At 61.7% G+C, this 11,221-nt stretch overlaps 1 protein-coding gene across 2 annotated transcripts; it reads right to left on the bottom strand.

Moving 5' to 3' along the window:
• Nucleotides 1-1,433: 1,433 nt before the first annotated feature.
• LOC134520623 (regulator of cell cycle RGCC-like) lies at nt 1,434-6,552 on the bottom strand. Of its 2 annotated transcripts, none has more exons than XM_063346265.1 (5): nt 6,425-6,552; nt 5,499-5,654; nt 4,443-4,523; nt 3,374-3,436; nt 1,434-2,049 (listed from the first exon to the last, which is right to left on the bottom strand). In XM_063346265.1, exons 2-5 carry the CDS (start codon nt 5,650-5,652, stop codon nt 2,042-2,044), a joined length of 306 nt encoding a protein of 101 aa, XP_063202335.1. In that variant the 5' UTR covers nt 5,653-5,654; nt 6,425-6,552; the 3' UTR covers nt 1,434-2,041. The 2 variants fall into 2 exon arrangements, with proteins under 2 accessions (XP_063202335.1, XP_063202336.1); XM_063346266.1 differs by having other exon boundaries at nt 6,367-6,436.
• Between the last annotated feature and the right edge of the window lie 4,669 nt (nt 6,553-11,221).

The raw sequence follows: 11,221 nt of genomic DNA, 5'->3' as shown, positions 1-11,221 counted from the left end.
CCTCTCCTGGCAACCCCCACAACAAACAACCCCTCTGGAGCTCCAAGGAGTCTGTTCTTTTGCTGCAGGGGTGTATCAGCCGCAGCAGATTTGGGGTTTGAAAGTATTTATATCTGCAGCTGCTTAGCAACGTCTGCAGACACCGCGCTGGTGCAAGCAGCGCCCAGGGGAGGTGGCAGCGTGTGGGATTCCCCAGCCCAGCACCAAGCACTGCCGTGACCCAGCCGGAGACCGCGCTGTGGGGTGGGCTGGGGGTGGGCTGCGAAAAACCCCCTTCCCACGCAGGCTGGAAAAGGCGCTTGTGATGCCCAGAGGCAGAAAGTGACCGTGAGCGGAATAAGTACCAGAGTCAGAGCTAGACTTCGAGGGCGAAATTCCGGCATGCAGTGACTCAGAGGGGAAAAAAAAAACGTCCTGAGTGACACTGGGGTCGCTGCCATCACCAGTGTGCACGGCAGGGACAGTCCCCGCAGCACGGTGGATGTGGGCTGTCTCCCAGCAGAGTGGGGTGCTCCATCCCCCGCGGCACAGCCGAGCTCCACCGACACATCTCCGAGCATCACGGACACATCTCTGAGCATCACGGACACATCTCCGAGCGTCACCACCGCCCCCAGCCCCACACACCGCTCTCAGCCCCGTCTTCTGGCTACCCCTCTACGGGGCCAGGGGTCCCTTTGGGAGGCAGAGCAGCAGCCACATCACACAGCATGGAGAGAGTGACAGCGGAAAGTGTCCCCACGCGTGCCGTGCCCTGCGCAGGGCTCTGCTGGGGCTGCTGAGGAGCTGCGCCCCTGCCCTCCCTCCCGAGCACTCGAGTTCGCAGGATTAACGCCTGGTCAGCAGGTTTCTGCGGCAGCACCGAGCCCCAGGCCAGCAGATTAGATGACCAATGTCCTCCTGATCAGCACCCCATGAACCGAGGGGTGAGGGAAGAAACTAAAACCGTCTCATTTCCTGCTCAGGCGGTTGCAGCAGAGGCACATGTGGCCCTGCTCCACGCGGACGTCACAGGGACATCAGCCCAGAGACGAGAAGAGCCCCACGTCCCTCCTCTCCCCCGAGCTCCTCCGGGTCATCCCACCGCTTGCGGGGCAGCTTCTGGGGAAGGGAAACCTTGGGGCGGACTCTTATCCATCTGTCCCCGATGTCCTCCTTCTGTCCATCCGTCCCTCCCTCTGCCTGTCCATTCATCCCTCTGTCCCCCCCTCTGTCCGTCTGTCCCCACTGCCCAGGTCAGGGCACACCAGCCACAGGCAGGGAGGACCAGGGGGTCCCCTCCCCAGCTCCAGCCAGACAAATGCTGCTGAATTTGCTTCCCTGCAGCATCCCCCCGTCCCATCTCTGCTGCCCCCCGGGCACAGCACAGCCCTGCCCGCTCCCCCCACTGGGGCAGAGAGAGGAGCCCAGGGAAAAGGCTGGACACACGCACGGACACGGACAGAGACTTGAAATCCTGTTCATAAAAATACATCCTGCCTGTACAGCACATAACATCCTTTTTACAGTATTTACAGCAGCAGCAGCTGGGGCAGAGGCACTTGGGGGGCAGGTGGGGGGGGTCTTACTTGAGGCTACACGTGCAAAGCGAAGGGCTGGCAGTGGTTGGTGCTGCCTGCGAGACGGGACACCGAGGTCTCCCTGATGTACTGCGAGGATGATCTTCCCTAAAATCACCCAGGGCTTCTCCTCTGGTTTCAACAGTGACATAGACCCCCCCCCCCCCAGCCCCACTCAGTCCCAGGAGCCGCCAGCCCCCCTCGCAGGGCAAAGTCTGGTGACCCCAGTGAGAGCTTGTCCCCTCTCCGTGCTGGCACCTTCATGCGGGAGCAGCGCGAGGTCCGGCCACCGTCGCAGCTGCCCACCCCATGGCCACATCGGTCCCCGCTGGCCGCGGGCGCTGCCCTTCCCGGCGTGGAGCAGGGCGGCACGGAGAGATGTCACCCAGGCCGGCAGCAGGTGGCGGGGGCACAGAAGCAGAGGGTGGGTCGGGGAGGCACGGGGCTCGTCTGCTGTGGGTCCTCCTCTCCAAAACCCCATCTCACATCTCTGCAGGACAACCAGAGAGAGAAAAAGAAAAAAAGAGATCGGTGAGACGACTGCTGGGGGGAGGCTGCACGGCGCGCTGCCCCCCAGGCACCACCAGCTGCAGGGTTAGAGCAGAAATCTGCTGGGGGGGCTCCGGTCCCCCCCGCGTCACTGCCTGCCAGGGTAGCTCAGGGCCAGCAGAAGCGGCGCTTCCCACCAGCCACCTCATTTTGGACCCCCCAGGGAAGGGAACAGATACTGAGAACTGGGACTCGTGCAGCTGCCCAGGGGGAATTCTTTTTCTCTCTCTCTTTTTTTTTTTTTTTTTTTTTTTTTTTTTAAATCAAGTTCTCTCTGCCTCCAGCCTCTCACCCAGGCACCCCGCTGGAGAGAAAGTGTAGCCTCTGCCTCAGTTTCCCCAGTGAGGAAGCTACTGGGGACCAGGCAACCTCACAGACTGCAGAGCTGCCTGAGCAAAGCTGCCCGCGATGCCCAGCGCGGCGTCACCACCGTCCCCTGGGGCTCCTGCAGCCAAACTCCTCACCGGGAGGAGAACATCTGCAGGAGGAGACCACGACCCATCCCCGCTCCCCAGTTCCCCTCTCTGCCACCGCCCAGACCCTCTGAAGTGGTTCCCGCTCCGAGACCTGCCCACGGCTTCGCTCAGTGCCACCACGGCCAAAGGGCACTTCCACAGGCACGTGTCGGGTGGTGCTTAGCGAGTCTGAGCCCTCACTGCCCTCCCTCCAGACGGGGTATTTCCACAGCACTGATTTTTTACAGACTGGGCTATACAAGGGAAAATGTTCTTTTCCTCCTGCTCCCCTTCCCCCCCACCCCCAGCAAAGAAAAGCCTTTGAGCAGCAGCCGGAGGGGGCTGTGGGCAGAGCCACAGGCACCTCCACATCTTCCTGAAAACGTCCACAGCTCTGCAGGTTGTGCTGTTTGGCCACCTTTTTTGCAGGCCACCATTGCCAGGACCCACCTGGCCTCCACATCCCCAGTTCCCTCCAGCGGGACAGTACCGCCACCTCCAGCTGGGGAAACTGAGGCAGCAGAGGGGGAAGACACTCAAGCAGTGGAATGTCTGCCCGGGCTGGAAGGGCTTGAAGGGGATGGGGGGTGACATCCAGATGAGCCCCCTCACAAAAGAAAAGACAGAAGGATTCCACGCCTGCAGCCAAACCCAGGCTCTAAGCGCCCTGCGCTGGGAGCCCCGGCTCGGGGGGGAGCTGGGCCAGGCTCTGCCGAGCCAGAGGCAGCGCAGAAGCCCCAGCGCAGGCGTCCTGCCACGCTGGATCAGCCGGGGGCTCGGGAAGCCCAGGGATCAGAGCTGTGTACGTACCCTCCAAGGCTTTATCCAGATCTGCAATGAACTCCTCCAGCTCCTGCGTGTCGCCAAGCTTAGCTAGCGGAGAGAAACACACCGTCAGGTCCCTCCCATTCCTGCCCCCAGCTTTAAATTGGGGAGAAGAAAACTCCCTACCCCTTGCTTCCAGCCACAATCGCTCCGGCTCCCTGCTGCTCCTGCACCGGCCGGGTGCAGAAAGGAGGGAGAGGGTTATGGGGGGCTGTGTGTGCAACAGGGGCTCAGGGATAACCCCAGCGTCCCCGTAGGTCGATGCATCTCTAGGGGATTGCAGCCCACGCCTGTCCCCAGCTGACAAAGGCATCAAAAGGGCAGCACCGAACCTTTCCAAGCAGTTGCCCAGCACTGCCTGGCTCCGAGTCCTGCACCCCTGTGGGGCTTAAGGGCAGCTCCAGCATCACCCATCCCCACGGGTGCTCCCCCCGTCTGCGCTGGGAGGCACAGGGCTGGGGAGCCGGGGGTTTCACCGAGGATGCTGCTTGAGGAAGGAAAACCCCAGGACTAACTCTGACCTGCAGACACGCAGCGCTTCCACCGGCTCTGTCCCCAGTCTCAGACTCGGGCTCTGGGCGTAGGGTGGTGCCCGCAGGTATCACACAGATCGGCATCCCATAACCCAGCCACCGGCGCTTCAGGCTCAGCGTGGGGGAAAGCAGAGAGGCAGGGCACGTGCTCCCTGGCACGCGAGGCCGGTCAGCATGGGCTCAGTGGAGGCCAGAGCTGGACCCGTACATGGTGGGAAGGGTGCTCACCTTCCCGTGCCCCCTCATCCCTGCACAACCCCAGCTCAGGGACAGACCCCCTCTCTGGGACCCTCCAACAGACCCCTGGCTCAGTCTAGCCTTGACTGGGAGCATGCCAATCCAACTTCGGACCTTTTCCAGGAGCCAGCCAGGACTCCAGGGCTCATTCCCACCGCCAAACCCTGCAGGGGCCCATTGCCCACCCCACCTCAGGGCAGGTGAAGGCCGTCGCTGCTGAGCCCAGCCAAGCAGGCAGAAGGAAGCGCTGGCATCAGCCCTTCGGACACATCTCTCAGCCTCACCTTTGGAGGGGTAACCATCGGCAGGGGTGTTGAGGTCCTCCTCGCTGCAGTTGAGGCTGCTTCCCGGGGACGTGCTGGTACCTGCAGATACGAAGCATCAGCCACGGTCCACAGGCACCTTATAAACAAGTTGCAGGACCAGGGACCAATCTCATAGAATCGTCTAGGTTGGAAGGGACCTTTCAGATCATCGAGTCCAACCATCAACCCTACACTGACAAAAACCACCACTACCCCATGTCCCTCAGCACCACATCTGCCCGGCTTTTAGATACCTCCAGGGGTGGCAACTCCACCACTGCCCTGGGCAGCCTGGGCCAATGCTTGACAACCCTTTCAGTGTAAAAATTGTTCCTAATGTCCATCCTAAACCTCCCCTGGCGCAACTTGAGGCCATTTCTTCTTGTCCCATGGCCTGTTCCTTTGGAGAAGAGCCCGACCCCCCCTGGCCACCCCCTCCTTTCAGGGAGCTGCAGAGAGCGAGAAGGTCTCCCCTCAGCCTCCTCTTCTCCAGGCTGAACACCCCCAGCTCCCTCAGCTGCTCCTCACCAGACTTGTGCTCCAGACCCCTCACCAGCTCCGCTGCCCTTCTCTGAACAGCTTTGCTGCCCCTTCTCGTGCATAGCATAGGGCCCCTGGTCCACCTCACTCTTGGCCAGCCCATCTGCTCTTCCCCTGCTGCAAGGAACGCTTAGAAAAAGGAACTGAGCTTCTCTCCGAGACCAAACAGCACGAGAGGTTGCTGGACACAGACACGGGGACTCCTCGGGTTTATTACAGGAAACCGTTTCCCTCTGAAGTCCCAGTTATCTCAAGCCCCGTGTGCTCCTGCAGCAGCCAACCCAGCAGAAGGAGCCCCAGCAGACACCGGCAGGCCCTGGGCCAGGATCCAGTGGTCACCACCCCGTGCTGCTCACCCAGCCCATGAGAGATGAGTCAGGCGGGAGCTCAGTGGTGGGATCAGCAGGAAGCTCCGTGGTTTACCATGGAGGAACCCCAGAGCTCCCAAAGCAACTCCATCCCAACGGACACCGCCCTCCCCAGCCCCGGACTCACTCTCCAGCTCATCAATGCCACTGTCGTACACGCTGTGTCCCGCTTTCCTCTTCAGCTCCTCCAGGTGCTGCTCGTATTGACACGCGGGGCCTCTGTCGAAATCCTCCATCACCACATCGAACTCCCGCAGCAGGTCACTGAGCTCATCAGCCATGGCTGGGGGGGGGAGGCAAGAAGTCAGCGGAGGGAGGCGCTTGGGGCACACGCCGGACAGACATCCCCACCAAAAGCCTCTGGGGAGCAGTGCCAGGCTGGGGACGGGGCAGACCTAGGCTGGGGGCCACCTCTCCGCAGACCCGCTGCCAGCTCTTGCCCCACGCAGCAAGGTCAGGGCTGGCATTGCCCTTCACCACCACCGCCCCGCGCCATCCCCTGCAGGGCTCTGAGCACATCCAGCTCCTTGGGCAGCTCATCCGTCCCCCCCAGCTCATCCGTCCCCCCCAGGCTCATCCCACAACCCAGCAGGGCCCCAGCCCAGTAAGAGCTGGTCCTACGCAGGCAAGGGTCTTGATCCCGGACCCAGCTTCTTCCTCTGCCTTCAGGGGAGGTTACGGCAGGGCTGACCAGGGGCCCTGGACCACGCCGAGCCCAGGTGACCGTGTCCTGGGCATTGAGCCCGGCTCCCAGGGACGTGCCGCTGGCTCCCCCCGGGTCCTGCCCCACAGAGCCAGCCCGTCCGGGGGGAGGCGAGGCCGGAGCGGGCCCACGGAGGGCTGGGGAGCGGAGACGGGCGAGGGGCCGCCCCTGGACCAGCAGCCGTGGGAAGGGGCGACCAGCGGGGTCAGGGATCGCGCTAAGGCAGGGCAAGCCCCGGCGGCACAAGGCGGGGCGGGGGGGCACAAGCCGCGACCCGCTCCCCAGGGCTCACCCGAGGGGGCGGCGGGAGGGGGTGTAGAGCCCCTCCGGGGGCACGGCACGGCACTCACCGGCGGGCTCCGGGCGGCGGCGGCGGCTCCGGTGCCGTCCCGGGCGCGGGCGGGCGGTTTTAGCCCCGGGGCCGCCCCGCGGCGGGGGCGGGGGAGGGGAGGGGAGGGGCGTGGCGGCCCCGCCCTGCCCCCCCCCCCCGCCGGCCTCGGGGGTCCCCGTCGCTCCCGGTGCGTCCCCCGTGGTCTCCGCGGGTCACCCCCAGCCCCTCCGGTCCGCCCCCCCCTCCGCGGCCGGGGGTCTCCCCTCGCCCCCGCGGGAGGACGGACCGGCCTCTCCCGGGCGGGGCTCGCCGCCTCCCTGCGCTCTGGTGGCCCTGGGTGGTGCCCCGGGACCAGTGTCCCGTGGAGCCGGGTGGCCAAAGCCCCTCCACACCCCGGCAGCCGCGGGGGGGACATCCCTCCAGCCCTCCCTGCCTCCCCCTTGGCACTGGTCAGCGGGAGCCTGGTCCAGGCCAGCTGCTCCCTGGGCTGCAGACGTTCTTGAGATCTTCAGGTTTCCTCCCGGGTGCCCCGTTTCCTTCCCTGCATCACTGTCCGTCCACCAGAACCTGAAGTCCCGCAGGATGAGTCTTCCACTGTCCTGCAGCCGAGCTCTGCCCCCTTTCCTGGGAGCTCACCCCTCCTCCATCCCTTCTGCGGACTGAAGTCACCCCTCAGCCTGGGAGAACGGGCTCCGCTGTAGATTCTCTTTCTCCTGTGTTTCTCCCCCTGCCAGGACCTTAAAAACTGGCCTACGACAGGGCGAGGGGAGGTGGTCACCCATTACAAGAGCGCTGCTCTTTCTCTGCACTTACAAGTTGCGTCTCCTGTTCCCTGCCATGAACGAAAAAGAGGGAAAAGAGCCCGGCGATAGCTAGATCTGAAGCATAACAAAAGTTAAACGGCTTTTTTCAGAGCCGGTCCAGAGCGATGCCCACGCTTCATGGATGACTGCTTTGCCACTGACTTGTACGGCAGAGTTTATTTCGTGAGGGTGAAATGAAACAAGTTATAAGCAAACATTTGTGCGTGCCGGGCAGCGACCGCCGGTGGGCTTTGGAGGGAGCAAACAGTCTGCGAGCGGCTCAGAGGCGGCAGCTCCCACGCAGAAATCAGCCTCGGCCGGTGCTGGGCTGCCCTCAGGCGGAGTTCTTAGCAATATCCCCGCAGGCAGCGACAAACGGTACAGAGCGCTTTTCAAGGCTTGCGATGTGGTGGTAGAAAGGCCCCACAGTGATTTTCATATTTTCTGTAGTCAATGGAGAAAGCTGGCGTGCTCCCCAGCGAGCCCCCCGGGCTCTCGTCTGCCCACCCGCGCGGCCTTGGGAAAGTTAACATCTAGAGGACTTGCCTTGCCCAGCAAAGCAAACAGCCACCGAGGATTTCAGCGTCCCCGTCCCACTCAGATGACGATAAGCTGTTTGGTGATTCCATGTGTACGGGGGTTTCTGAAAGTGGCTCTGCAGCGCCTGGCACCCCATCACCCCGTGGCAGCGGGGTAAGGTACGGAGCGTGAACTCCATCTGGCTGGAAACCTTCACAGGCATGACTTGATGCTCTTGAACGTGCCTGTTGTAATGCCCAGTGGTGACCACAAACCTTTCGGTCACCTTTTAAATCCTTGTGTGGCTTCCAAGGGGGTAACACACGCAGACAGCTCAACGCTGCTGTCCTGGGTGCACCTGCCCACACAGCCCCCACGTCTCACACCCTCAAAGATGCTGTAGCTCTGCAGTGGGTACTCCCCAAGTGCCATGAAGCATTAGAGTTCGTACGTCAGCCACTATGCTTTCTCCATGCTTATTTCTTAGGGAGGTATATGGCGAAAGCAGTGGAGGAACAAACTAAAGCTCAGAGGAATCGAGAGAGAGAAGCCAAAGCGACGTTGGTGGCATCAATCTGCACCACAGCCACTCTCCAAGTGACTCGCTGAGGTGACGGGGAATGAGGAAATGTTCACTCTGCTTGGGGCTCTTCTGCTTTGACATTGAAAAATTTGATCAAGACCATGTGACGGAGTCTGCGTGGACTTCTCACCACCAGACCTTGGTGCCAGATCCGTTGCTCCTGACTCCGACAAGTCGAAGCCACACCTGGCAGCAGCAGGCTGAGCTCCGGCCGTGACAAGGCATGGAGCACTTCGCTGGGTTTGTGCTCTGCTGGAGATCTCGGTGTCAGCCTTGGTGCTTCTGGCTTCCTCCTCTGGGAGCAGGGCGAGGGCTGCAGCCGCTGGAGTGTCGGGGCAGCAAAGTGCCTGTGATCTTCTCAGGAAGAACTAACGGCGAGGGATGCAGTGGCTTTAGGCCACCTCCATCCACTGGCCAGGGCTGTCATCTTGCCACCACGGCAGACAGGCAGTGAGCTCTGTGTTGTCCCCAGCGCCGCTAGCGGCAGTGTGCCGTCCTGCTTCCTGTGGTCCCCCTCACACACGACGAGTTTCCAGACTTCGTATCACCCCTCCTGCACAACTGCGCCTTTCCCTTTCCTCTGCCATTAGAATATGTTCCCCTTTGGTCCCCAAGAATCCCACGTAGGACAGGACACCCTTGCAGGGAGGTCTCCCCAGGATGGCCCATCGCCCACTGCACCCGGCGAGCCTTAACCGTCCATTCCCTGTTCACCCAGGGCTCCGGCACTGCACATTCCCCCACGATGACAAAACGGCTGGTTTCCAGCACAGGTTTCAGGTTGGCAAAATGATTTGAGTGCCCTTTTGTCCAACTGAGGATATAAAGATCACCTGCTTTTTCTTGGATTCAAAATTCTTGGTGAACGTTTGTAACAACTCCTCCCGCCCTGCGGATCTGCCCCCTTCCCAATGCTCCCCCTCAGCAGGGACACAGAGGGATCCACCAAGTCCCAGCCAACAGTTACTGGAACACCTTGTCCCCGTTAGTGCGTTACTGTTAACGGACTCAAGCTGGTACAACTAACAGGAGATAAGTAGTCACTGGCACCGCATGGGACCGACGCTGGCTGTTGACTGGGGAGCAGGGAGTCATGCTGACATGCCAGCGTGACCAGTAAGAGATTGGGAAGGTCCCCCAGAGCGTCTGCTCTTGCAGCAGGTCTAACCCTGTAGCGTGTCCGCACAGAGCAGCCACTGCCTCCCTGGATATGGTCTTGGTTGCACAACCGGCTGCTGGTGCCCGAGCGTGCTGGTGGCCTCAGAAACCTTCAGCAGACTCGTGGTGTCCCGAGTTTATCCGCTGCTGCAGCCTCAACAGCACTGCTCGTCTCGGGAGCTTATCAGTTCCTGGGAGGCTTTCACCAGCTATCTCTCAGCACACATCGCTCCCTTCAGCCTGCTGTTCTCCGGGAGCTGCTTCTCCACCCATCCCGACTGTCCCCATCCCCAGGGGAGGGACCTCTACAAAATGAGAGCTCGGCCCCGAGCGGTGGGGCTGAGAAGGTGCAGTTCCATGAGACAGGAACCACGCGCCGGGCAGAGGCAGCTGAGGCTGTGGTGGAACGTCTCCTGCCACTCAGGCGAGGGGCGCAGAAAGGCTCCTGCGTTCGTTAACGATCCTCTTGATGTGACAAGTGGTAGCCAAAGCCAGGATGCTGTTATGGCCTGTACTGGGCACTGGTGAGGCCCCACCTCGAGCGCTGTGTCCAGTTCTGGGCCCCTCACCACAAGACAGACATTGAGGGGCCGGAGCGTGTCCAGAGAAGGGCAGCGGAGCTGGTGAGGGGCCTGGAGCACAAGTCTGGTGAGGGGCGGCTGAGGGAGCTGGGGGTGTTCAGCCTGGAGAAGAGGAGGCTGAGGGGAGACCTTCTCGCTCTCTGCAGCTCCCTGAAAGGAGGGGGCAGCCAGGGGGGGTCGGGCTCTTCTCCCAAGGAACAGGCCATGGGACAAGAGGAAACGGCCTCAAGTTGCGCCAGGGGAGGTTTAGGATGGACATTAGGAACAATTTTTACACTGAAAGGGTTGTCAAGCATTGGCCCAGGCTGCCCAGGGCAGTGGTGGAGTCGCCATCCCTGGAGGCATTTAAAAGACAGGTAGCCATAGTGCTTAGAGATACAGTTTAGTGATGGTTTTTGTCAGTGTTAGGTTGAAGGTTGGACTCGAAGGTTGAAGGAGGACCCTCTGTCCATGGCGAGGGAATCGGAGCATCCCCAGGAGATCCCAAGGTGGAGCTACGCAGCCCAACAAGGGAGCCCTTCAGCCACAGCTCCGTAAAAACTTGCTGCCACCTCAGCAAGGTTCAGAGCTGGACGGGAACACCAAGACCTCACACTGGGAGCCAAATGGCAAGGCTTGGGGAAGGAGGGACCGGCTGTCCCCCATCTCCTGTCGGAACCGCCGTCACCTCCCCCTTTAGGGCCGGCAGTGGGAGCACAGGCAAGACACCGGTCCAGGGACGCAGCTCAGCCCTGTCCCAGCCCCTGACCCACGTCCCCCCTTGCCCCCAGGAGCTGGTGCCCAGCCCCACCAGCGCCCGCCCTGCCCCACACCGAGCACCTGACAGCCCAGAGCTGCCCGGGGCCCGGCTCTGCCAACGGTTCCCCGTTCCACCTCTCACCCGTGGACCGACTCTGCCTGCAAACGAAGAGGATCCCACAGGGAGCGAAGCACTGATGGAGCGTTGGTCCTTCAACCATCCCCGACCCGCCCTGGCCCCCCCGAGCCACAGTTCTGCCAAACGCGCTCTTTTATTTCTCAGCTAGTTCGGGGAGGGGAAGTGGTGTGAAGTCCTTTGGCTTCTACCCAACACACCAGTGTAAACAGGAACATTTCAAACCTCAACAAGAGGGGAAAAAAAAAAAAAAAAAAAGAAAAGGAGACTATGCCCAGACATCGGCGTAGGGCGGCTG

The sequence above is a fragment of the Chroicocephalus ridibundus genome, chromosome 9 (assembly GCF_963924245.1).
Source record: "Chroicocephalus ridibundus chromosome 9, bChrRid1.1, whole genome shotgun sequence".
Lineage (NCBI taxonomy): Eukaryota > Metazoa > Chordata > Aves > Charadriiformes > Laridae > Chroicocephalus > Chroicocephalus ridibundus.
This window is presented reverse-complemented; position numbering and strand designations above follow the sequence as displayed.